The sequence below is a fragment of the Doryrhamphus excisus genome, chromosome 6 (assembly GCF_030265055.1).
Source record: "Doryrhamphus excisus isolate RoL2022-K1 chromosome 6, RoL_Dexc_1.0, whole genome shotgun sequence".
NCBI lineage: Eukaryota > Metazoa > Chordata > Actinopteri > Syngnathiformes > Syngnathidae > Doryrhamphus > Doryrhamphus excisus.
Genome location: NC_080471.1, coordinates 1168744 through 1195991, shown reverse-complemented (window position 1 = coordinate 1195991; position 27248 = coordinate 1168744). Strand labels below are relative to the sequence as shown.

Here is a 27248-nt window from a genome sequence, read left to right as displayed (position 1 = left end):
GATAGATAGATAGATAGATAGATAGATAGATAGATAGATAGATAGATAGATAGATAGATAGATAGATAGATAGATAGATAGATAGATAGATAGATAGATAGATAGATAGATAGATAGATAGATAGATAGATAGATAGATAGATAGATAGATAGATAGATAGATAGATAGATAGATAGATAGATGATAGATAGATAGATAGATAGATAGATAGATAGATAGATAGATAGATAGATAGATAGATAGATAGATAGATAGATAGATAGATAGATAGATAGATAGATAGATAGATAGATAGATAGATAGATAGATAGATAGATAGATAGATAGATAGATAGATAGATAGATAGATAGATAGATAGATAGATAGATAGATAGATAGATAGATAGATAGATAGATGGATATATAGATGGATGGGTGGGTGGGTGGGTGAGAGATGGATGGATAGATAGATGGATGGATATATAGATGGATGGATGGGTGGGTGGATGGGAGATGGATGATAGATGGATGGATGGGTGGGTGGATGGATGGATGGGAGAATAATGGATGGATGGATGGGAGATGGATGGATGAGTGGGTGGGTGGATGAATGGATGGATGGATGGGTGAGGAATGGATGGATGAATGGATGGATGGATGGATGGGTGAGGAATGGATGGATGAATGGATGGATACGGAACAACCGAATTTTCCCAAAATGTGAACTTTATTCATTCATTTGAGTTGAATCCAGGCCCTGCCCTTTGCTGCCACCTAGTGGACAATATAAGGTATTACCTCCAGGTGACCTGACAACTTAATAACTCAATAACTTGACTTTGTTGCTGGCTCACATTCAGACACACACACACACACACACACACACACACAGACACACACACACACACACACACACACACACACACACACACACACACACACACATTCCAACGTATACATTCCTCTGAGCTTATAATGGTCCAGAGTCCCCAGTGCACCAGAGCAAGAGGAAGGACAGGGAGAGGAGAGCGGTGCCTAGTAGATCTCCAAGAGCTGTGAGGTAGGGTATGGAGTAGCTGTCTGGGTCTTTCCCCCTCCCCCATAGGCAGTGGACCATACAGTCAGCTACGCACAGCAAGGAGAGGACCTGAGAGACAGAAACATGCGTGTTCATGAGGAGGAGTAAAAAAGCCAAAGAAAAGGTGGCCATTTTGTCTGAGCTACCTGAATGAAGGACGCTGACACGAAGGCCACAGTGAAGAGAGGGCTGGGCATGGTGTAGGCTCCTTTCATCAGATGAAGAGCGTAGAGGAAGAGCAACTGACCAGGTATTACCAAAAGGAGAAGAACCTTAGCAGATCTGTGATTTGGTCCTGTCCAATCAAAGAAAGCATCAGCCTGTGTGGGTTTGATATCAAAGGAGATGATGCCACACTTCACCTGAACCAAAGAAGGTCCCGCAAGGGTTGTAGCACCTGGTACGATCTTCAGGAACCTCCCCGGGTGGGAAACTCAAATGCAAGTGTGTGGAAATGCGGCTGGATTGTATGGAGACCAGGTTTCCTCCGATGCCTGGGGAGAAGAAGAAGATAAGGTTGAGGTTGTCAGGAACATCAGGAACATCAGGAACATCAGGAACATCAGGAACTGCTCTAGTCTTGGGCGGCATCTTTTACATATGTCATAATTATCATTCATGTTCATAAAAAACCCAAGCAAACCATATGTTCCTCATATTCATACTCAGGTGTCCAACATGCAGCCAGCATGGTTTACTTGTTGGCTTAACTTGGAATGTTTTGAAAATGAGCTTGGGGAAAACGTTAACATTCCCGGGAATGAAGTGAAAATATAGTAACAAAGTCATAAAACTGCAAAGAGGAAAAGAAGAATGTTGAAATAGTAATAATAATAATTAAAAATAATAAACCCTGCAGAAATGGGAAAAAAAGCCGTACCCCCCCCCCCCCCCCCCCCATTCCAAAAACATGCTAGGTTAATTAGCCACTCCAAATTGTCCATAGGTATGAATGTGAGTGTGAATGGTTGTTTGTCTATATGTGCCCTGGGATTGGCTGGACACCAGTCCAGGGTGTACCCCGCCTCTCGCCCGAAGACAGCTGGGATAGGCTCCAGCACCCCCGCCACCCTCGTGAGGAAAAAGCGGTAGAAAATGAATGAATGAATGAATGAATAATACGAGCATTTCTACGTGTGTTCTACATTTTTGGAATGTCCAATATTGTTTTTTTTTGCAGAAAACTGATATACTGATATTGTCCAACTCTCAATTCCCGATGCCGATATCAGCCGATACCGATACTAATACTGATATGTGTAACATGATCTATGCCATGTGGTGGAATGAACACATACGTGTTGCATACAGCGCTTTTTAAATATCACTTTTTATGATGGAGAAAAAATCTAATACCGATAACCGATATCGCAGTTTTATGCTGATATGGGGCCGATAATGATCATCCTTGGTTGCTTTGTAAACCAGTTTGGACACCCTGACCTACGAAATACAGTATAAATTTGACCTAAACATTGTATAAGGAATATACAGTACTTGGCAATATGGTCCTATATATATAAGTAACATATATAAGTAACATGGTACAGCAGAGGATAATGATATCACACACAGTGGTGTATAGACACAAAGAACCACTGAGTGGGAACTGAATGGAAGTCAGACAAGTCAACCACAAGACCATCTATATAGCCCCCCCCCCCGGTAATAAACATCATGATATCTTCTTCCATTTTAATATTCGTATCGGGTTTATGATTTATGATTTATTTATTGTTAAGCAGAGGATAAAAGAGCACTCACCATTGATGACGGGGGCGTAAAGAATGATTCCTGCCATGTTGGGGTCTGACATCGTCTTCTCCAGGATGAGTCCACCAATACTAAACAAGCCAAAAAACATCTGGCAACATTTGGCATAGCATGATGGGGAATGGGGGAAGGTTCAAACTCAAACAGCCCTGACGGAACATGCTCTCACTGGACCCTCTCACCCTGGACCCTCTTACATTGGACCCTCTCACCCTGGACCCTCTTACACTGGACCCTCTTACCCTGGACCCTCTCACCCTGGACCCTCTCACCCTGGACCCTCTTACACTGGACCCTCTTACCCTGGACCCTCTCACCCTGGACCCTCTCACCCTGGACCCTCTCACACTAGACCCTCTTACACTGGACCCTCTTACACTGGACCCTCTCACCCTGGACCCTCTCACACTGGACCCTCCCACCCTGGACCCTCTCACCCTGGACCCTCTCACACTGGACCCTCTCACACCGGACCCTCTCACCCAGGACCCTCTTACACTGGACCCTCTTACACTGGACCCTCTCACACTGGAACCTCTCACACTGGACCCTCTTACACTGGACCCTCTCACCCTGGACCCTCTTACACTAGACCCTCTCACCCTGGACCCTCTTACACTAGACCCTCTCACCCTGGACCCTCTCACCCTGGACCTTCTTACACTGGACCCTCTTACACTAGACCCTCTCACCCAGGACCCTCTCACCCAGGACCCTCTCACCCAGGACCCTCTCACCCTGGAACCTCTTACACTAGACCCTCTCACACTGGACCCTCTCACCCTGGACCCTCTCACCCTGGACCCTCTTACACTAGACCCTCTCACCCAGGACCCTCTCACCCTGGAACCTCTTACACTAGACCCTCTCACACTGGACCCTCTCACCCTGGACCCTCTCACCCTGGACCCTCTTACACTAGACCCTTTCACCCTGGACCCTCTCACCCTGGACCCTCTTACACTAGACCCTTTCACCCTGGACCCTCTCACCCTGGACCCTCTTACACTGGACCCTCTCACCCTGGACCCTCTTACACTGGACCCTCTCACCCTGGACCCTCTCACCCTGGACCCTCTTACACTGGACCCTCTCACCCCGGCCCCCTTCACACTGGACCCTACAGCTTGTCCCGTAACACCGGATCTCCCCAAGGTTGTGTACCGAGCCCCCTTCTGTAGTTTGTGGATGACACCAAGGAATGCTGGACTTCATGAAGAAGAGTGCGGACCCTATCCAGGCATGGTAGCAACTCCATTTCATTGGAGAGGTATTCTTGGTGACCTTCTACCAAGCCCGCACTGCATCGGTTTCAGACCCAATTTACCATATTATGGACCCGTCACAGATGTGCATCATCAAACGATGGCCGACCAATCACTATGAGGCGCGTACCTGCTGATGAACATGGCTGTTATGATGGGCTCCCAACCAGTCCGCAGCAGGACGCGACTAGCCGGGTGTTTGGATGAGACCACGGTCCACAGAGGGATCAAACACACCAGGAACACATCAACCAGGTACAACACGTAGGAGTACAGTTCTGCCAAGACATAATCGGGGTTTGTTTGGATGAGACCACGGTCCACAGAGGGATCAAGCACACCAGGAACACATCAACCAGGTACAAGACGTAGGAGTACAGTTCTGCCAAGACATAATGGGGGTTTGTTTGGATGAGACCACGGTCCACAGAGGGATCAAACACACCAGGAACACATCAACCAGGTACAAGACGTAGGAGTACAGTTCTGCCAAGACATAATCGGGGTTGTGGGTTATTAATATTTGAAACTCAGTTGACTTGAACTGGCTGAGTCTTCTACAACATTCAAGAAGAACCTAACCTACGTTGTGGGAATGACCAATTACTCTCCTTAAGAATACCAAATGACTCGGATGTCCCATATTGGATTTTTTGCTGAAAACCGATATGCCGATATTGTCCAACTATCAATTTCCAATACCGATATCAGACGATACCGACATATCTCCTGTGGTGGAATGAACACGTGTCTTGTAGACAGCATTTTTACCATATCGGGATCGGGATCATGATCTGGAAAAACTCTGATAAGGACATTTCTATACTGATATCGGGCCCATAATTATCGGACACCCCAACAAATGTCAAAACCAGATGATGTTTACCATATCATAAAAAGTTATGAGCGCTACGGCTACAAACATCCACAGAGGACCCACTTGATCTCCGTACCCATGAGCGAGAAGAACCAGCGACTGAAGCAGGCCAGTAAGGCAAGAGTGATGAGGTCTCCAAAGCTGGCTGCCATGGGCGTGGCCACGTTGTCGGGGTTGATGCCCATCCGCTTGGAACCAAGAATCACCCCCACCATTATGACGCCTAAACCAGCAGACCAAAACCACCACATTGAATGAGGTTTTGATGTACTTTGCAGGTCCAGGGTCACATGACAGAAGATGAGAGAAGATGAGAGAAGACAAGCGTGTTACCTTGCAGCAGTGAAGCCACAAATGCGGTGGAGACGCTGGTCGAACACACGAGGATGACGTGATTCAAGGGCATCCGTCCCTCGGCCGTCCAGCCCAACAGGGTCGCCATGAGGGAGGCTAAGAGGCCAAGAACGGTAGCTTGGAGCTGTTGGAGAAGACATGCAGTGAAGGCTTCGATACAAACAGCATTTATGGGGGTGTCACGAGACCCACCCAAGAACCTCACCCAAAACCTTTTGGGGCTTTTTCTCCTTGCGAGTCCCCAGGATACGGGCAGCGCATCTATAGATTGGCCAAGAACTGGGACTTTGTTCTGCAAGCGAAGAGAGCAACCTGATCTCTGGTCAGAAGAAACACAGACTACGCAAACTTCTAGCTGGACCAGTTTAGCGAGAAGGGGAAGCGTCTGGGACATCGGAGGAAGCCACACATGGATGTGGCGCCTTCTGTCCTTCATCCTTTATCCAAGGTTCCTTGGTGGGTTCCTTTGGGATAAGGATTTTCCCTCTAGCAGGGATGGTGACCTTTTCATAGGGATAGTGACCATCTTTTCCTTTTGTCCATCACCTTTTTATCTGGATGCTGTTTTGGTCTGATTGTTGTTCTTTTGGAAGAGACTGAGAGGGTGGTAGCGACGCTCTCCTCCTTTTTAACCACTTGGGACATTCCCGCTTGGACGTTTCTCCAACTTTGGTGGATATGGAAGTGGAGCTCCACATCATTTTGAAGGACAAAGTGATGCATTGTTTGTCTTATCTTACTGCTTATGGCCTATAAATGACCTGCATTCACCTTTTCTGGTCTTTTTCCATCCTGTGTGATAAAAGAGTACTAAGATGTTTGATTCCTTTGAGGTTGTTCCGCTCACACCTTTGATAAGATAAACAGGTCCTTCTGATGGCTACCAGATGAGTAAAGTTTCCCGGCTATAAGTTGCTGGGGGCAACTGAAATATGGTTCCTCCATTTTCTTGGTCTGGATGTAGCGGGGCCGCCTCCACACCAGCCGTGGACTCCTGGGTGAGGTTCCTTCAACCTGACTTAGGAACATCCTACTTAACACAGGAGGCTTCAACCCTTTAAGCGGAGACGTCCGAAAATAAGAAAAGAAAATAAGACAATAAGACGATGAGACAATAAGACAAGACAATGAAACAATAAGACAATAACAAAATAAGACAATAAGACGATAAGACAAGACAATAAAACAATAAGACAATAAGACAATAAGAAAATAAGACAATAAAACAATAAGACGATAAGACGATAAGACGATAAGACGATAAGACGATAAGACAATAAGACAATAGGACAAGACGATAAGACAATAAGACGATAGGACAATAAGACAATAAGACAATAGGACAAGACGATAAGACAATAAGACGATAGGACAATAAGACAATAAAACAATAAGACGATAAGACAATAGGACAAGACGATAAGATGTTAAGACGTTAAGACAATAAGAAAATAAGACAATAAGACAATAAGATGATAAGACTAAGACAAGACAATAAGATGATAAGACTATAAGACAAGACAATAAGACGATAAGATGATAACACAATAAGACAAGACAATAAAACAATAAGACAATAAGACGATTAGACAATAAGACTTTAAGACAAGACAATAAGACAATAAGACAATAAGACGATAAGACGATAAGACGATAAGACGATAAGAAGATAAGACAATAAGACGATAAGACAATAAGACAATAAGACAATAAGACAATAAGACGATTAGACGATAAGACTTTAAGACAAGACAATAAGACAATAAGACAATAAGACAATAAGACAATAAGACGATAAGACGATAAGACGATAAGACAATAAGACAATAAGACAATAAGATAATAAGACAATAAGACACATCCTGCTCAACCTGCTTGAGTGCCAGGCTTCCAATGATCAGCATCCATTTGTCTCCAGGAAAATCCATTCTTCCTGCGTTTACCTGAAATAAAACGAAAGAAAGACGTCCATGTTATGATTGGCTTATTGCAAATGTTAGATGACATGAGAATCATGGATGAAAAAGCTGTTGATGAAGGTTTTTAAAGCTGGGGGGTCCTGACCTTCCCAACGGGGGCCACATAGTCAAACATGAATGGGATATTTCTTTGGTTTTTGTTTCTATATTTCTTTATATTTTATTTGTTTGTACACTGCAACTTTGAACAAATAACAATTCTCGAGTTAATATTTCAGCTTTATATGACAGAAATAACGTAAAAAATATTTTTTGATGTTTCTCTTAATATCTTGACTTCTCATAAAATTACAGCAATAACAATTTCTGCTTCTGCAGTATTTTTTATAACTATTACAACTTTTTTCTTGACCATTTTCCCTGTGATATTATTACTTTATTCCCTAATTTGGACATTATTTTTGGATTATTATTTTTTTTAACTGTGTACTAACCAATGAATGTTGTATTTTGGTGTGTCTTTTATTGTGTTTACTTGCTCTATTCAACTTCATTCTTTTGTAAAGTGTCTTTGAGTATCTTGAAAAGCGCTATACAAATAAAATGTATTATTATTATTAATATTATAACTTTTGTCCCCAGTGTAATTTTCCCAAAATGACAGCTTTATTTTTTTGTTTGTTTAATATTGGCATCTTTTTTCTTTCATTCTTCAACTTAAATGATGTTTCTTTTCCTCAACATTATTGTGGTGAAATAAAACCACCCTGGTGTTGCATTTGGACCTCCTCCTTCAAACTTCAACATGTTGTGCTTCTTCTGTCCATTTGACTTGATTACAAATGACTTCATCTTCCGCCATGTTGGACTGGCAGCTTGTCTGCTCTTACCGATGATCTTCACGGGTGGCTGTGGACTTTCACAGCCACGGGTCAAGAGGATAGAATTCTAATTCCGGGTAGGAGAACCTCAAAGTGAGGGATTCCCACAGATTTGAAAAAGTGATGAATTGGATGGATGAATTCCAGAGGAGAAATAACCAACAGCTCCATTTCTGAGTTCCCTCACTCACAGCAGTCGACAGTCTGGAGGCCAGAGTCATCTCCAGGTTGCCCTTCATGCCCAACACAGCAGGAAGCAGGATGAGGAGCTCGGGGGTTTCCTGGAACGCGTCCCAGCTCTGCCGTAGAAATGGACGTCATAGTGAAACTAGTGAAAAAAATGGCTGTAAACATTAGCGAGCTAACACGCTAACTAGTCAGCCTCCAATTTATTGACAGTGTTCTAAACTTACGAAAGGGTTTTAAATGTAATGAGGCAAAAACTTACCACTTCCACAATGAATGGGAGTGTGACGTCTTAAAAGGTTCATTTATTCATATGGTGTCTACTGGATTGGGTAATAGGTGTGTAAAGGTGACTATAGGGGTGTTAGTTCATGTCTAGAGGGCTCTAATAATGTTAAACACCAAATTTAGAAGGCGGTTTTCTATGCTAAGGATGGAAATATTCCATGTATACATAAGAGACATTCCCTCACGTGCAAGGGCTCTTGCAAGACTTCCTGTCACTTGACATTAGCGACGTGTCTTCACCTGAACCACGTCCAGCAGCAATCCGGCGGAGACTGTTCCCAGCCCAGCCAGAAGGAACGGCACCAGTATCTGCAGCAGCATGGAGTAGACCGACTCTGGGGGTACCCCTGCACCCTGGGACATCTTGGCCTCCTCACATCCGTGGAGTCCGGACCCACCGAAGCGCTCGACAGGGAGCAGGGGGTCCGTCTCAGTGTGGTCCCACGGTTCATTATTGACACTTGTGTTGGGGGGTGACGTGTTCCATCTAGGGATAAGGTGCTTTGGGAAGTGGTGCTTCTGGATGGGCCCGGTCTCCTCTGAAGGCCTGGTGTGCGCACCCTTGGATTCGGCTAATATCATGGTCCAAGCTTGGGAATCCTAAACCAACATGAACGTGAACATCAGGCACAGCCAAATGAAAGCAAAATGTTCCCTGGTCACTTGGACGTTGGTTTGGAATTGTTTGGTTGGACGGAGAGCAGATGGTGCCAATCTGGGACCCCATTAAGTCCTCTTCAAGTCATTTTGATTTATTCATTTTTTTTATGCTTTTGATTGATTGATTTATTTTTATTCATTTTGATTAGTTTGGACACTTTTATTGAAGCCATTCTTCTGATTTATTCATTTATATTTTTCTCCCTTTTTTATTTTTGATTTTTATTGAAGTCATTTTTATTGTAATTCTTTTTTACACTTTTAGTTCAATAATTTAGAAATAATACATTTAATTATTATTTAAAAATACATTTTCTTAATGTAAATAATTAGACAAAGATCTATTTTTATTAATTTTGTCCATTTACATTTTATTCGTATTTATTATTATTGTGTTACGGTCTTATTTTTAAATTTAATTTAATTTATTTATACCATTTTTTAAAACACTAAACGAGGAAGCTACCAGTCGAGAGCATTTTAGACGATTTTTTAAAGGAATTTTGTCCAGGAAAAACATGATAAATAATGCAATATTTTACCGATAAATGTGTGATGTACATACGTATACCAAGGGCGAGGATGACGGAATTATTGCTCCATTTTACTTCAATGTACATATTCTTATATCATGTTTCACCAGCTGTCCGCAACCCACCCGGGATGGCTTCTGGGTCCGGACCCAGCCGCCCTCGGAAGGGGCGATTGAGTGACTGGTCCGATGGCAAAGATTGGCTCCATTGTCGTCCTTCATTCCCAAGTCTCACTGACGAACTGAGGTTGCCGAGTCACTTAATTGGACATTCCTGGCCGATGGCGATGGGTTGGGGGGGGGGGGGGGGGGGGGGGGGTTGTCAGCAGTCAGACAATGTCGTCCTACAGCACCCAGCATGTGACTAGCTGGGTAACATTTGGAACACAATGGAAATTGGACTGTGTCCCTCGTTATAAACGTACGCTTTATGCCTTTTCCAGCCAGGGCTGAAAATGAAAAGATGCAATTTGGCCATTTTGTTTTTTTTTTCTCATTTCTACTATTTTCTTACATTTTCCAACTATTTCAACTTTCTTCTTAGATTTTCTTGTTATAACATTTGACTTTATCCCCATTATATTCTAACTGTCCCCCAGCCACATTTTCCAAACTTTTATTTTATTTTGTATGGTTCTCACCACATTACAACTTTGAAAAAACAAATATACACTTTTTAAATTTAATAATAAGATTTTTTTTAACTTTATGCTACTAAATTGATATTTTTCCTCATAATATTATAACTTTATTTCTGTAAAATTGCGACTTTATTCTCGTAAAATTACATCTTTTTATTCTCATATTAATATGCCTTCATTCCCATAATATTCAGACTTTATTCCTATGATAGTATAACTTTTTCCTCAATGTAATTTAATGTAACATATTTTTTGTTTTGTTTGTTTCTCATAATATTACCATCCATCCATTTTCGATGCCGCTTATCCTCACGAGAGTGGGGGTATGCTGGAGTCTATCCAAGCTGTCTTGGGGGAGAGGCGGGGTCCACCCTGGACTGGTGGCCAGCCAATCCCAGGGCACATATAGACAAACAACCATTCTCACCCACCAGTCCAGAGTTAGCTGGGATAGGCTCCAGCATAGCCCCAGGACCCTCATGAGGACAAGCAGTATTACAATGTTGTTATCATAAATGTACATGTTTTTCTTATAAGAATTTTTTTTTAATATATATAAGAATATATATATATAAGAATAAGAAATATAAGTTATTTATATTTATAATATATTATATATATATTATATATATATATTAATAAAAAAAAAAAAGAAAAAATCTATAGATTCAATGTTTTTTCTGTTATTTTGACTTTAAACTTGTACAATTACAGATGATTTTTTCTTTTTTGGTGTTTTTTTTCCTGTTAAATTCTATTTTGAGAATGTGCCACGGGTCCCAAATGGCACCAAGCCCTCACTTTGGACACCCCCCGGCTTATGCCCGAGGTGCCAACATCACCAACGGTCAAACATCCTTCCATATTAACGTCTGGTGATGACCTGGGATCGAACACAGTCAGGAATCCGTCATCATCCCTGGTTGACAGTTGATGAAATATGACGTTTCGATAGTGAAAGTAAAAGTAAAACCCGTTTTTTCTCCCACCTGATTTGAGATTTATGTGATGGTGTTGTGCTAGATACAAAGAATCCCCCTACCTTATCTGAAAAAGCACAGGAACCAAACGGTCAGTTGTCAGGCTGCACTGCCGACTCCGACCCCTTCCCGTGGCCTCATTGTCCCGATGATGTGCTGAGACTCCACACTGACTTCAGTGTGACGACGCCCCACCCACACTCGCAGCAGCTACAGCAGCCGGGGGTCCACACCGCCTCCAGCCGGGGCCACAGAGTGAAAAAGAAAGGTGACAAGTGGGCCACTGTGAGACTTTGTAGAGCAACTCGTCTCAGTTGGAGACAGTTGAGGAAACAACTGTCTCCAAGAGCTTTGTGATACAGCTGAAAAATGTTCCCATTTTTGTTTTCTTTCAAAATAAACTAGATCATTTTTGTCTCGTGATATTATTATGATAATATTGTGCATTTCATCTGTCAAGGGAATTTTCCACCGGACTGTTGAGTGAACGTGGGCCACTATGCAGCTGGACTAGCCACAAACTCTACAACATTACATTTTTATACCAATATTAGGATGTTATTGCAACTTTTTTTGTTAGATTACAACTTTTTTTACTTTATTACTGTAAAATTACATTTCTGCTGTTTTTGTTTTGTTTTTTAAACTTTTTTTACCAAAGTCGGCTCCCCCTCCTTTTACTGTATCCAGGCTCAAATTAATTCATTTGAATGTTCTTCAAGACTAAGCAGAGTTTCAGATTTCCGAGCACCTCTAAAGGTAGGAATTAGCACCTCCGTGACAGCCAGTACTAATTCAGTGCCAGATTGTGGCACTTGAGTGGAACAGTGACACTATAGTGTTGTTCCCTAATCCATAAAATACCACTTAGAACCCCCACCGGGTCTCTCCACGGACCCACAAAGCCCCACTTTCAGAGCATTTTTTGGTCAGAATGCTGCTGCTAAGAATCCGGACTAGAAACTGGAAATTCGGCCAAATTAGTCGAGAACTCTCAACGGTTCATTTGACAACCGAAACATTTTTGTTTCATTTAGGTATTTTTTGTATGTATTTTGTATGTAATTATATATTACTTTTACCGTTGCATGCTACTTTTTTACGAATTGGTCCTATCGTGTTCATCATCTTGCCCGCCTCTTCGATTTCCGGACTCCATTTCCCAGGAGCACTTGCGCCTCGTTTCGAAATCACAAGACCCATCATGGGTTCCTGCAGCTCTACGTTTTAAAACAATATCAGGTCATCTATTTACCCGAGAAATGGCTGCGGAAACCATCGCACCTGACTGGGAATTTGACCGCTTTGACGACGGTTCGCAGAGTAAGTTGCTACATCCGGTCGGTTGTTGTCAAGACGCGTTAGCCTCCGGTAGCTAGCAAGTTCGGGTAGCCAAGAAAGCGTCTTGTCTTTGATGGTAAAAATCCACTTTTATGCATACAAATAGCGACCCGTAGCCTTTATAGTTGTTTAATATTCACCGTAGCCGGACTGTGCTGGCGAGTCAGCTAACGCTATTTGCCCCAAGCCGTCACATAGCTTTGCAGGTGAACAGGAAATGAAGATACGTTCCAGCTTGGCCACAACATTAGGTACACCCGCATCATTTAAAGACCTGGCCCGAAGCCGCCATCACAAATCCCAACGTTCATCTTCCACATCTGGCCACCAGATGTGTTTTGTTGCTCAAGAATTACAATTAACAAAACCAATTTCAAAAATTGCGATTGCTTGGTTTGCAACTACTTCTTGTCTTTATGCAACACACCATGCACACTCACACACATCCGGCCCAGAAAAGGGTGAGTGCCATCTCCAGGTTGGGGATGAGGTCCCTAGTGATGAAGCGAAAGGCAAAGCTCTCCTTTCACGGTCCAGCTGCGTTCCAACCCTTACCTGGTCATGAACTTTGGGTAGTTACCCAGGCTGGGTTCACTAGCTGGGGATTGGCCGGAAGTGACTCCACGCAAACTACCTCTCGGTCCCGTGGTTGCAACCTGGCAATTTGTGATGTATGTTTTTCTGATGAAATCTCCCACAACAGAAATCCACACTGATGTTCAGCTGAAGAACTACACCAAGTTCCTGGAGGACTACACGTCACAGCTAAAGGGCATTGAGGAGGCCCTTGATGACTCCATCGGAGATGTTTGGGACTTCACTCTGGACCCCATTGCCCTGAAAGTAAAGCAACACACACACACACACACACACACAGCTATTTACTGTCTGCTTTAGCTTTGAACTATATTAAAGAAGATCTTTAGTTAAATAAAATTATTGTCCAATTATAAGTAAATATATAATAAAAATATATAACTGTGAATTGTCTAGTAACATGAATAACTTATTATTATTATACAGTGTATTATTATTGTATCTTATAATATAATATACTAATAGCAATTAGTACTCTATACAAATAATAATAGTCACAATAATAATTATCATTCATTTTCTACCACTTATCCTCACGAGGGTCACTGGGTGTGCTGGGGCCTATCCCAGCTGTCTTGGGAGGAGAGGCGGGGTACACCCTGGACTGGTGGCCAGCCAATCCCAGGGCACATATAGACAAACAACCATTGTTGGCCCCTCCAGGGGTCGCCACATTGGGCTTGTCCCTCCAGGGGTCGCCACATTTGGCTTGTCCCTCCAGGGGTCGCCACATTGGGCTTGTCCCTCCAGGGGTCGCCACATTGGGCTTGTCCCTCCAGGGGTCGCCACATTGGGCTTGTCCCTCCAGGGGTCGCCGTCGCCACATTGGGCTTGTCCCTCCAGGGGTCGCCACATTTGGCTTGTCCCTCCAGGGGTCGCCACATTGGGCTTGTCCCTCCAGTGGTCGCCACATTGGGCTTGTCCCTCCAGGGGTCACCACAGCAAACCAATCTCCTCCATCCAAGCCTGTCTTGTGCATCTGTCTCTCTCAGGCCAACTAGCCTCATGTCCTCCTTCACTACCTGACTAGCATACCTTGCTGACGCACATCCAATATGACATGATATTCTAGTCTGTTTTTTTCATCTTGTCTTTCAGCTCCTCCCGCACGAACAGTCGTCCCTGTTGGAGTTAATCAACACGGATAATAAAGTAAAGCCAAGATAAGCATTGCTCTTCATGTGTTTTTTGAGGTTTTCGTGCTCTGAATGAATGTTGGCTTTGCAGGTTCTCAACAAAGTCATCACGGTGTACGCCGCCCTGTGTAGCGAAGTCAAGACGCTCAAGTATGAGGTAAGCCGTCAACACTCGCCTGGTGGTTTTATTCCACGCTTCTTCGGTGCTCATGCTGTAAATGTCCACAATGAAATACTGTCACCAATCACCTTCCACAGGCGGAAAACAAGTTCTACAATGGATTATTGTACTATGGAGAGGGAGGTAATCTGCTGCTATTTGCAACGTAATATGGCGTATTGTTCCTGCATGGATGAATAAGGCCCATGTGTGCACCTTTAACAGTGCTGGACTGCAGCGTTGTTGAAGGGGAGTCCCAAATTCAGATGGGAAGGTTCATCTCCTTCCTCCAGGTAGGGGAACAACTCTTCTCTCTATTTGTAGGTTGTTTTTAATAAGTAGATACATTATAAATCCATAACGGATTATATTGTCCATCAGGAACTGTCCTGCTTTGTGTCGAGATGTTACGAAGTGGTGGTCAACATTGTCCATCAGCTCGCGGCTCTCTACAACAGCACCAAGTAGGTTCCATCAACAGAAGCCAATGTCATGAACCAGGGGTGCCCAGACCTTTTCCTGAACAATGAAAGGATGCAAGGGCCACACACACAGCCTAAATGTCTGAGCGAACACACAAACGGTGGTTTTACATGAAAATAACATGAATAACTGCACAGTGTGTGTACACGTGTTAAAATGTCCCTTCGATGCGTAACCAGTGAGCCGCCCCATGAATAAAGCCCGGTCATTGTGCCAGCAAACAACTGACCAATGCATTTGTCGTCATACTTCAGGGGTGCGGCAAAAATCATTGAGTCATCGGGTGTCCACTTCCAGGTACGTGTTGACTTTCCACAAGTGGTGTTTGTAGATAAATGTTTGTAAGCAAGCCATCTCTGGCATTTCCTTCTGCAGATCGTGTACGAACATCTTGGAGATTTGTTAGTGGTTCTGCTCACGCTTGATGAAATCATGGAACATCACGGCACGCTCAAAGATCACTGGAAGATGTATAAAAGGTGAATATAATAAACACACATCCTTCATTTATCACCGTTGATTGGTTACAGACGCGAGCGTGATGAGCGAAGTGGGATGTCTTATTTTTAATGGAATATTTGCATCGTTAAGAGCTTAGAAAACCTTTTTACGATCGTCTAAATACATTTTTAGAGCCCTCTAGACATGACATAGCACCCCTATAATCACTCGTTATTGGCCAATATAGTAGACACAATAAGAGAAAAGAAGTCCTGGTCCTGGTGTGTGTTGCTATGAATGTGTTCATCAGGGCTTCACGGCCGCCATCTTTCTGTTTGGGATTATTGTGCCTGTTGTGAGATCACTCAGACTGGCAACCAAGTGGCATTACTGACACCTAGTGAGCAGTGTAGAATACTACACATCATTCACCGCGTCTTTAGAATGCATTATATTTCTTGAAAATGCTTCACTAAAAAAATCTGTCAAATTATCTTAAATATGTGTCAAAGAAATGTATGATACCCCAGTATGTCACTTTGTTGTTTTGTTGTGTGAACTCTAGCAATAGTCAAACCAACCAAAGTGTATTGTTTAATTTAATTTAGATGCTAATCTAACGACATGCTCCTGTTCCAGGTTATTGAAGTCTGTTCGTCATAATCCTGGCAAATTTTCCATTGCTGATGAGAAACTGAAACCATTTGAGAAGCTCCTGCTGAAGCTGGAGGGCCAGCTGCTGGATGGCACGATACTGCAGGTCAATCATGGCTTTCACACTGCCTTGCCAAAGTCACGAATCCGTTCCAGAAGGTCCAAGCCAAACCCAAACGGACTCTAACCAAAGCAAATGTTCCCATAGGAAGTCATGTAAATCCAACTAATCTTTTCCATGCGGCCAAAATGATGATAATTCTAGTTTAAGATGCAGAAATCATCACAAATGACAAATGAAAGGACACCTGAACACCACTTTTAACAACGTCTGTTTTGCTGTTGGAAGTAGAAATCAGTTGTTATGGATGCAAAATGAGACCACGTCCTTTCTATGCTTCCCTTTGCCGTCCAACAGGCATGCGTGGACCAGAGATTTGATGATCCTGGGGAAGGAGTAGCTGTAGCCAAAAACAGCAACTTTGCTGAAGAGTTTGCCTTCAACGTACGGACCATCTTCTCCAGTGTGGAAGCCAAGATCGGTCAGCTTCGTTTCCAAATGTTTGGTCTTGATGTTGGCTAGCGTGGACGCATGCCCAAGTCATGTGTGTTTGTGTGCTTTACAGGAGAACCCTCAGAGATTGATCAGAGAGATAAATATGCAGCTGTTTGTGCGCTTTTTGTTCTGCACTTTCACATCTTCCGCTGCGTTGACAAAAAGCTCTACAAATCACTGCTGGACGTCTGTAAGAAGGTATGATGGGATTTTTATCAAAACCTATTCTGTACTTTCAATTTCACTTTCACTCTGTCACACTTTTTCAAGAACATAGTAATGAATAAATGATTTGTGGTTGAATACGGTCTATTATTGCAATCCATATTTAAGCCGGAGTATATTTCTATTTGTGCCTAAAGTAAGCATCTTCAACCTAAAAGCAGCTATATGAGGTAAAACACAAAGGTAAGGCAAGATATGTAGTATTTTTTACATGATTGTGGTATAATATTATTGACACACAAGCACCAGACCGGAGCAACAGGCTTTTATTGCACATTATAATTATCTCACAACAGGCACAGTCATCTCTGCTGTAACCCACGCAACTTCAAACTCAACTCTAAGCTTCTGACGTCACTTCCTGTCCCACTTCCTGTTCCCCACTCATCTCCACGAGCAACACACAAATCTTATTTGGGTCTTACATGGCAATTTGTTTAGTATAATGTGTACTATGTTGGGCAATGCAGATGCAACAGTGACTTTAGGGGTGTTATGTCATGTCTAGAGGGCTCTAATGCTCTAAAACCCGTATTTTGAAGGATGCAAACAGGTTTTCTATGTTCTGACTAAGGAAATATTGCATATGTAAAAAAGCAGAATCCTACTTTGCGTGTATTCACGCATCACAATCAGGTCTGGAACCATTTAGCGGCAATAAAGGTTGCATTTGTTGTCTTCCTGGGTCTTTCCTTCAGGTTCCAGCCGTCACTCTGACTGCCAACATCATCTGGTTCCCTGATGAGTTCCTGCTCGCCAAGGTTCCCGCTGCTGCCAAACAGATCGACAAGAAGAGCGTCCAGGCCATCAGAGCGCATCGAGACGCCTTCTTGCAGCAAAGGGCTCAGACCCTCACCAAGTTAGTAATGTGGGATGTGAGGTCGTTGGGATTTGGACACGTGAAAATGTAACGCTTGTCTTCAGGGACGTTCAGTCCTACTACGTGTTTGTCACGTCGTGGATGATGAAGATGGAGTCCATCCTGTGCAAGGAGCAAAAAGGGGACAAGATGGCTGAAGACCTCAACAGCAGATGTAATGTTTTTGTTCAGGTAAGACCAACTTAACATTAAATTGTAAATTAGCAATATTACACAAGCTGCTCATCAAAGGGCAATTTCTTCAGCATTGTCATGTCGTGTTCTGTCCCACCAAGGGTATCCTGTACGCATACAGCATCGGCACCATCATCAGGACCACCATGAACATGCACATGTCCATGCAGCGGCCCATGACCAAGACGTCCGTGAAAGCTCTGTGTCGACTGGTGGAGTTGTTAAAGGTGTGTTTACCTGTTCATTTGATCCGTCTGAGGCGGTGAATGTAATAACGAGACATCACGTGACTGTCCCCCCCCCCCAGGCTGTGGAGCACACGTTTCATAGACGCTCTATGGTTGTTGCAGATTCCGTGTCTCACATCACCCAGCAGCTGCAGTCACAGGCCCTCAACGCCATCTGCGTCGCAAAGGTAGCACACAAATGCGGATTGCGTCTCTGTTATTAAGGTTGAACGCCATCTCCACCTCATGCACCTCAATTGGAAATTTTTCATAACGAGATCAGACGCTAATGTTATTTGTGTTGTTTTGCCTCATTCCTCCCCAATTTGACGTGTTCTCCCCCAGAAAAGAGTCATATCTGACAAGAAGTACAGCGAGCAGCGTCTGGATGTGCTGTCGTCCTTGGTGCTAGCCGAAAACGTGCTCAGCGGACCCAGCACGAAGGAGCGACGCCTTGTTGTCTCTTTGGCTCTCTGTGTTGGGACTCAGTTGGTAAGCGCTACCGTTGGCACGTCTTTTTACAGCGTGGATATTTACATCACTGGTGTCGAGGGGAACACAGTTAGCCTAATCCAGACAGTCCTGGTGAAGGAATCACTGAGACTAACGTGTCTTTAGTATCTTGGCCGAGATGTTAGAACAGGGGTGCTCATTAAGTCGATCGCGAGCTACCGTTCGATCGCGGAGGTGGTACTGGTCGATCGCTGGTCGATCGCGGCGTGACATTAAAAAAATATCATCCCAGCATCAATGCCGTCACTTGATTGACATACAGGGCAGCCATTCAGATGACAACTGAATGTTGCCCTTCGGGCGACCAATCAAATCAAACAACGTCTCTAAGTGCAGCAGAACTTACGATGTCAGCCTATCATCCATCCCCGTTACTTGATTGACATACAGGACAACCAGTCAGATGACAACTGAATTTTGACCTTTAGGTCACAGCTCATGCGTAAACAACGATGCAAAGTGCTAAGCTAGTCGGCGAATTGCGTCAGATTTTAAGCCCTCGCTAAAGTTTATGGTCACTAAAATGAGTGAAGGAGCTGGACCAAGTAAAAAGGCAAAAACTGGACCAAGTAAAAAGGCAAAAAACATATCACTTCCATACGGATATGGAATATTATACGGATATTATGATACGGATATTATCCATGACTGATAAACATTTGGAAGTGTGCTTGAGGCTGGCTATCAGCAGCTACTGTCCGGACTATGCATCCCTGGCTGGTTCAATTCAGTGCAAGTCATCAAAGTAAACTCAGGTAATTACAAAAAATGTTAATAGTTAATTATGTGTGTTTTGCAATATTGGCTCATTTGGTTATGTAAGGTACATCAACATACATTGTACGTACAAATAATCCTCAATACATTTGAAAATAAATAGATGTTTTGCATTTTTGTAGTGGGTAGATCATTTTGACTCGGTCATTTTAAAAGTAGCTCGCATGCTGAAAAAGTGTGAGCACCCCTGTGTTAGAACAACCACCATAAGCTGACGATGTTTCCCTGTAGAAAACGTTCAAAGATGAGGAGTCGCTTCCCCTGCAGCTTGTCCTGAAGAAGCTGGACTTGATAAGCGAGCTGAGTGAGAGGTGAGGACATTTTAAACACACGCAGCAACTTTGGTGTCTCACGTGTACTTCATGTACTTGTACTTGTACATGTTCATCTTGCTTTCACTTTGCTTCTCAGGATGAAGCTCCAGTGCGACTGCGGCTTCCTTTATTGGCATCGGGCAGTGTTTCCTATCTACTTAGATGATGTGTACGAGAATGCAGTGGACGCCGCACGGATACACGTGAGAACCTTGGCTTCTTTCACTTTCATCGTACAGTTGTATACTGGTCCAAGCGCTTCTCATGGCTACGTGGTTCCAGACCCTTGACATCAAGTTCATTCCTCATTTATGAATTAACCTTCTAAATATAGTTTCTAACATAATCAGAGCGCCCTAGAAATGAAACAACACTCCTGTAGTCCTTTACTGTAGTCCCAGTAAATACAGTAGCCATGATACGGGATAACTAGAGTGTACTGTCTTCGGAGAAATTGCATGTGAAAACTGGCCACGCCCCAACCCTGATGAGGTGACGTCAGACTGAAATGCTGTAGCTAGCATGCTAACTGTTCTCATTCTAAAGCCCAGCATGATAGCGTCTGTGTGAGGCAATTACTGAGAAAGTGGTAGAATGCTAAAGTTAGCATTTAACACGTAGCATGAAAACAGGAAATGTCATGTATACATAAGTTTATATCTATGAAAGCTCTTAAAATGATAACAGTTAGCAGGCGAACACCTATCATTAGACATTACGTATGTTTATACCTTTGAAAATAGCAGAAAAGCTAATGTTAATGTTACCATGCTAGCTGTTAGCATGCTAACACCTACCATATTATCACTTGTCTTGTGTAAATCTGTACACATGAAAATGGATTAAATGCTAACATACCCATGTTAGCATACTTGCAATGCTAACACATAACATGAAAACACATTTGTACCTTTTTGAAAATAACAAGGAATCTAACATGCTAATTTTAGCATGTTAACGATGCTAACATGACAGCTGTTAGCATGCTAACAGACATTTTTGGCATGAATTTTCTTCTAAAACCAAAGTACAAGTGTACAATAGATCTGAGCAGCAACTTGTTGTGTAAAATGTGTTGAATACTTAAAACGCGTAACGCATAGCTTGCTGTTCTCCAACATGGCTCACTTGTTGTGGATGTGGTTTGTCCATGCAGTACATGTTCAGCGCCCTGAGGGACTGCGTGCCCTCCATGCTGCAAGCCAAACACATGGAGTCACGTGACCAGCTCCTGGAGAGCTACGACAAGGAGATCATGGATGTTTTCAACCAGGTGAGTCGAGGCCGATTGCAGCACGTTAACCGTGTCGTCACGGTGGTGTCTCTTCTTCTTGTTTGTGTTGATTGACAGCACCTGCTGGACAAGCTGTGTAAGGAGATCGAGAAGGACTTGCGTCTCTCCGTACACACGCACCTGAAGCTGGACGACAGGAACCCTTTCAAAGTCGGCATGAAGGACTTGGCCCACTTTTTCTCCCTCAAACCCATCAGATTCTTCAACCGCTTTATTCATATCAAAGGTGCGCCCAAAGGAGTGTTGGGAGCTGCTTCCCCTGATAACGAAGCTAACTCTGCTAATAATAAGTCCCGTGTTTACCAGCCTACGTGACGCACTACTTGGATAAAACGTTCTACAACCTAACAACCGTGGCGCTTCATGACTGGGCCACGTACAGCGAGATGAGAAACCTCGCCACGCAGCGTTACGGCCTCACCATGACCGAAGCACACCTGCCGAGCCAGACACTGGAGCAGGTCAGTCTTCATCCCAACACACGTCCTTGTGATGCGTTCACGCGATCGTGGAGCAAAATCATTCCCAGAAGAAAGTCGAAATCGGGACTCGACAGCAGAAATGGGAAAAAAACAGAATAAGAAAAAATGAAAATGTTTGGGTTTCACATAGCAACAAACGCTACACCTGACGTTCTGATGCGTTCTCACCAGGGTTTGGATGTGCTGGAGATCATGAGGAACATCCATGTTTTTGTGTCACGCTACCTCTACAACCTCAACAACCAGGTTGGACTTGAAGACCTCCACCTTCCTCCTCCCGGCAGCGTGAGTTGTGATCCGATCCTGTTTCTCTTCACAGATCTTCATCGAGAAAGCAAGCAACAACAAGCACTTGAACACCATCAACATCCGGCACATCGCCAACTCCATCCGCACCCACGGCACGGGCATCATGAACACCACGGTGAGCGCATTGCAGCTGAAGTTCTTCTTTGTTTGCGCTTTGCTGACGTGAGGGATCTGCCTCGCCTTCAGGTCAACTTCACCTACCAGTTCCTGCGTAAGAAGTTCTACATCTTTAGCCAGTTCATGTACGACGAGCACATCAAATCCAGACTCATCAAGGACATCCGCTTCTTCCGAGAAACTAAAGACCAGTCCGACCAAAAGGTGGGACCGAAGAAATCATGGAAGGTTTTTTTTAACTTACGTTTATGTCCTTATCGTAGTATCCTTTCGAGCGTGCTGAAAAGTTTAATCGAGGCATCAGGAAGCTGGGCATCACTCCTGATGGCCAGAGTTACCTGGACCAGTTCAGACAGCTCATCAGTCAGATCGGTGAGATGCACACACCTTCACACCAGAGGCGCTGAAATACAAACACAAGGCCTACTTAGTATTCCTCACTGGTCACTGACTGACACACAAGCACCAGACTTGATGGGCTGAACAGCAATGGTCATCCTAACATGGCCTACTATTGCAGCCGTAACCCATGCCAAGGTAAAAGTCAAATCTGAGCCTCTGACATCACTTCCTGTCCACCCGCCAGGAGCACATTTATTGCCAAACACACGAGCACAAGTCTCATTTACGTCTTAAATGTCATATTTACTCTCAATACGTCTTCTATATTGGCTAATGTGAGTGTACATGTGACTATAGGGGTGTTATTTAATCTCTAATCATGTTAAAAAGCGTATTTAGAAAGCCGTAAAGACGTTTTTTGTGCTCCACCTTCGACAATACTCATATTCATTTCACGAATCTTGGAATGGTACCCACTTAAACGGGCTATAGTTCACCACTGTAATCTACTATAGTTTTATAGTTTTGTGCATAATTCATTCCAAATGCATTATAGCTTTGCAATAAGTTTATGTGGCCCATTTTTTGCCGGTCAGATTTGATGTGATCCAATGGTTTGTGCCCCAAATGATCTCATGCGGACTGAATAGTCTTGTAGTGTTGGACAAAAGGGGAAACGGCGCCCTCTGCCGGATTAACGGAGATCATCTCCGAGAATTCCATTCTAAGTTTGGCTTGGTCTTGGATGCAGGCAATGCCATGGGTTACGTACGCATGATCCGCTCCGGAGGCCTCCACTGCTGCAGCAGCGCCATCAGGTAAAAGGCGTAGCACGTACTGTGGAGATCTAAAATGGAGCTCATCCTCTCCAAATGTGTTGCTAATGACGTCATGCTTTTGTAGGTTTGTCCCGGACTTGGAGGACATTGTCAACTTTGAGGAGCTGGTCAAAGAGGAGGGGCTGTCGGAGGAAACGCGGAAAGCCGCCGGGTAAGGACACCCCGGGTTAAGGTGGCCCCCAACTGGACGACCCCACTGGAAGCCTCATGAGGTGTGTTTGTGGGATAGAGTCCTGGATTCAGTGCTGGAAGATCTGACCAGCAACTCTGCAGAGGGGACCGAATATTTCAAGATGCTGGTGGCGGTGTTTGCACCCGAGTTTCGAAGTGCAAAGAATATGCACCTGAGGAACTTCTACATGATTGTACCCCCGCTGGTCAGTACCGAGACATTTTCTTTGAAATCATCTTTTTCAGCCAGACATTGTATGGTCAGGTGTTCCCTCATAAAAACACAGCCTGTAGCCAATGGCGCCACTTCCTGTATGTATCATAGCTACGATATTGGCTAAAACCAGTGTAAAGGTGTGATAGGAGTGGAGAAAGGACATGTCCAGCCGAGTAGATACGATGAGCACATCTTATGTGAACAAAACATATCCTGCATGTACCGTATGGATCCATTTGTCCTTTGTAGACGGTGAATTTCGTGGAACATTCCATCAGCTGCAAGGAGAAGCTGAACAAGAAGAACAAGACGGGAGCTGCTTTCACCGACGACGGATTTGCTATGGGCAAGCATCTTCATCGCCGATCAATCATCTACACCAGCGTGGCTGCTCCACACTTCATCTTCTCTCTTTTTGCCTCCCCCACTCCAGGCGTGGCGTACATTCTCAAGCTGCTGGACCAATACCTGGAGTTTGACTCCCTGCACTGGTTCCAGTCGGTCCGAGAGAAGTACAAGAAGGAGATGAACGCCGTGGTGAAGGAGCAGCACCTCCACTCTGCCAGCCAGGATCAGAAGTTACTGCAGACAATGAACCTCACGCAGAAAAGACTGGATCTCTACCTTCAGGTACAAAAGGGCTTCTTCTTCGTGCCTTGCTGAAAAGCACAATGGATCATGGCCGTGCAATCTTCCGTCTTCCATCAGGAGTTTGAGCTGCTCCACTTCTCCTTAAGCAGCGCTCGCATTTTCTTCAGAGCCGACAAAACCGCAGCCGAGGAAACCCAGGAGAAGAAAGATGAAGGTACAGTACCTTGCCGTGGACACCAGGGGGCATGCCTCTCACCCTACCTCTCACCCTACCGCTCACCCTACCGCTCACCCTACCGCTCACCCTACCTCTCACCCTACCTCTCACCCTAGCAACGCCTCAGGTTAATGTAAGTCACGCTAAGCCTGTTGTATTGCCTGGGTTTATTGTCAAGATCAGCTGCTATTACAGGTGTTTACCACAAGAGGGTGCTACTCGCAAGCACTAATGTGAGCTCATCTGATATTCCTGTTCAATTGTGCTAAGTTAAGAAATATCAATATCCAGCATGTGATGGGAGAATTTGGAGATAAAATATGAATATGAGTGAATGAAATACTTCTAGGATAGCCAGTAGGGAGCCAACAGTGGCTGCTTTGGCATTCATTGTGTTGTGGGCAGGACGGATGGATGGATGGATGGACGGACGGACGGATGGATGGATGGATGACTGACTGAGGTCTGTGCCATGTCCCCCAATAGAAGACGCTTCTAAACCTGGAGGTTCTCCTGACGGCTCCAGCCCGGCAGATTCTGCATCAAAATGACCCTCGGCAGCAGGCAAGCTTAGAAGCAGCGACACGTCTGACTGCAACCTGGACTAAGGAACCAGAGATTGGACACCTTTGGTCTATTTTTATGTCCATTACTAACCACATCATGTGACTTTTCCTGTCTTCATCCAAGAATGTGTAGTCATTAAGACCTACAGCACCAAGTGTTGGGATGTGGATGTGATGACCATCTTTCAGATTGCACCTGAAGCACAAAAGAGCCAAGTAGAGTGGAACCCCGGTTAGCATCAATCATTTGTTCCCCAAGTTCCGGTTCTAACCGAAACGTACACTAACCAAAGTCGATACAGTGAATCCGTTCCGTAAAGCCAAACGTGGTAACACAAAACACATTTTGATAGTTTGACATGAAAAAAGCTATTCTAAATGCATATGAATACATATAAATGATGGATGGACATTCAGTCGCCCATCATGGTTTGCACATTGGCCCCCCACTATAGTGGGTTTTTCAAAAATGAATAAATGATGGCTGTTTCATGGTTGACTATGGCCTCCAAGTAAAAACAATACTGAAAGACAAGGTATACACAGTAGGCTCCAGCATAGTAAACTGGTAGATGGACGGTATACACGGTATTCCACGATATATACACGGTATTCCACGGTCACCAGGCATCAGTCGTGTTCCTTTGATGACATGATTACTTGCATTACTTCCACACCGCATGTAGTCAGCCATGGAATTGCCGATGTGATTCCGTTTGGAAGTGGTAGGTTTTGGCTTCTTTGTACTACTTTCCCTCACCATTTGAAACACTTTTATATGTTTAATTGGAGAAGCTAACTTGTTAGCTCGTTAGCTTGCTATGCTAGCAGCGGCTGTCTGTCCACGTAGCCTTCGGTTTAGCAATGTGGTGGAAAAGAAGAATATTAGGAGCGTAAAGTCTGCAGTGCTCCAATAATGTTAAAAATCGTATTTAGAAAGCCACAAACAACATTTTCTATGCTCTCGCTACGAAAATATCCCGTTTGAATCCTACTTCCAGGAACTTAGCAATTAGCCGCGAAAACGAGAGGCTGCCCAAAATGGAGCCACAGAAAGTTTCAAGTACAAGCACTTTGAGAAGTAGGACGAAGGCACTGTTAAACTGAATTAACTTAAGAGAATAATCTAATTAACTCCTAACAAAGCAAGTCAGCGTGGTCGCGCTGCCACGTCTTGTCTTTAGGAACAATGGCGCTGACTTCCGTCTTCAATTAAGTAAAAAGATTAAGATATGCCTTTATTCGTCCCTCAGTGGGGAAAAAAGGAACCGTAAAAGTCATTTATTTCTGTCATTTGTCATTGACTTGCATTTAGAATGGATTAGTGCATTTAAAACCAAAGACAAGTTATGTGAGTCCACCGCTGGTTATATTTTATACTGGCTAGCATACATTCTAGTTGCCAATTTATAACTTGGTCAAGTTGACTAATTTGCTAGAAGCGAAATATGTTTTTCGATTTAAAATATACATTAAAAACACACTTGTATTTTTTGCAATTGTAATAATAACACAAGACACGGGCCGTATTGCCGTAAAATTGTGACATGCATTTTCATCGTCAACAGCCTAAAAGCCTCTAACCAGGGCAGACGTTAACCAAGGTTCCACTGTAGTGACTGCATGCCTTGGTTGTAATGTTATTGTAGTGTTGGAATAAAACTGTATATATCATGTACTCACATTTAATAAGCTTGCTTCATATTATCCAAGTTAATATCATGTAATTACATTCTTCATATTATTCTTCATATTATCCAAGTTACTGTTACATGCACATATTATTCTTCATATTATCCAAGTTACTATTACATGCACATAGAACACACATAGAACATGATTGTTCCCAGCCTTGGGTTGTAGCGCTGTTCTACTCTTGCTGCTGCACTGTAAAGTTTACCTGCTGTACGTGTACGCTCACCATTAGTGTCGTTTTACCACAATGTTTACACACATTTCTAAACTCTAGATGGACTGTAGCCGCAGTAATGTAGACGACTAACCTGCCTTCAAGACATTATTTTTCACAACATTACATTTTAAAACCTTTTGTAATTTTATATCTTATTGATAGGAACGATACGTTTGAGGCCGTGTTGCTGAAAATGACATTCCATGGGATACAAAACCAATAAAAGTTGCACTTTGAAAGAATATGATCTTCTGAGTGGTGGAGAAAAAGAATGAAGCAAACTCTTGAGATGACTTTG

The 27248-nt window shown here is 43.6% G+C and overlaps 2 protein-coding genes across 9 annotated transcripts; one reads left to right on the top strand and one right to left on the bottom strand.

Annotated features, from left to right (window-relative positions):
• Positions 1 to 730: 730 nt before the first annotated feature.
• slc41a2a (solute carrier family 41 member 2a) lies at positions 731 to 13342 on the bottom strand. Of its 7 annotated transcripts, none has more exons than XM_058075264.1 (12): positions 12498 to 13341; positions 11478 to 11651; positions 8843 to 9202; positions 8320 to 8427; positions 7200 to 7271; positions 5308 to 5620; positions 5051 to 5197; positions 4228 to 4375; positions 2824 to 2903; positions 1422 to 1553; positions 1206 to 1354; positions 731 to 1128 (listed from the first exon to the last, which is right to left on the bottom strand). In XM_058075264.1, the coding sequence occupies exons 3-12, from the start codon at positions 9182 to 9184 to the stop codon at positions 952 to 954; spliced, it is 1668 nt and encodes a 555-aa protein (XP_057931247.1). In that variant the 5' UTR covers positions 9185 to 9202; positions 11478 to 11651; positions 12498 to 13341; the 3' UTR covers positions 731 to 951. The 7 variants fall into 7 exon arrangements, with proteins under 7 accessions (XP_057931247.1, XP_057931250.1, XP_057931251.1 ...); XM_058075267.1 differs by having other exon boundaries at positions 12897 to 13341; XM_058075268.1 differs by having other exon boundaries at positions 13197 to 13309.
• washc4 (WASH complex subunit 4) lies at positions 12562 to 27192 on the top strand. 2 transcript variants are annotated; one of them, XR_009130133.1, is made up of 34 exons: positions 12562 to 12738; positions 13460 to 13599; positions 14452 to 14505; positions 14581 to 14646; positions 14748 to 14793; positions 14875 to 14942; positions 15031 to 15113; positions 15387 to 15429; positions 15508 to 15611; positions 16213 to 16333; positions 16646 to 16769; positions 16854 to 16981; positions 17707 to 17867; positions 17933 to 18059; positions 18164 to 18289; positions 18370 to 18477; positions 18635 to 18781; positions 19811 to 19890; positions 19991 to 20096; positions 21050 to 21166; positions 21245 to 21413; positions 21494 to 21648; positions 21841 to 21915; positions 21989 to 22093; positions 22165 to 22299; positions 22359 to 22467; positions 23189 to 23255; positions 23341 to 23427; positions 23506 to 23653; positions 23914 to 24010; positions 24098 to 24294; positions 24373 to 24469; positions 24959 to 26688; positions 26872 to 27192. XR_009130133.1 is itself a non-coding variant. In XM_058075263.1 (33 exons), the coding sequence occupies exons 1-33, from the start codon at positions 12678 to 12680 to the stop codon at positions 25021 to 25023; spliced, it is 3516 nt and encodes a 1171-aa protein (XP_057931246.1). In that variant the 5' UTR covers positions 12562 to 12677; the 3' UTR covers positions 25024 to 27192. The 2 variants fall into 2 exon arrangements, 1 of the variants encoding a protein (XP_057931246.1); XM_058075263.1 differs by having other exon boundaries at positions 24959 to 27192.
• Positions 27193 to 27248: the final 56 nt, after the last annotated feature.

Excerpts from the sequence above, each read along its gene's own strand:
- slc41a2a (XM_058075266.1), bottom strand. The coding sequence starts at position 9,184 with ATGATATTAGCCGAATCCAAGGGTGCGCACACCAGGCCTTCAGAGGAG. Across the intron at positions 5,621-7,199 it reads GAAGCCTGGCACTCAAGCAG|AACAAAGTCCCAGTTCTTGG; the intron begins GTTGAGCAGGAT and ends CTTCGCTTGCAG. Across the intron at positions 2,904-4,227 it reads ACAGCCATGTTCATCAGCAG|TATTGGTGGACTCATCCTGG; the intron begins GTACGCGCCTCA and ends TGGCTTGTTTAG.
- washc4 (XM_058075263.1), top strand. The coding sequence starts at position 12,678 with ATGGCTGCGGAAACCATCGCACCTGACTGGGAATTTGACCGCTTTGAC. Across the intron at positions 18,290-18,369 it reads GACTGGTGGAGTTGTTAAAG|GCTGTGGAGCACACGTTTCA; the intron begins GTGTGTTTACCT and ends CCCCCCCCCCAG. Across the intron at positions 24,470-24,958 it reads CCAGGAGAAGAAAGATGAAG|AAGACGCTTCTAAACCTGGA; the intron begins GTACAGTACCTT and ends GTCCCCCAATAG.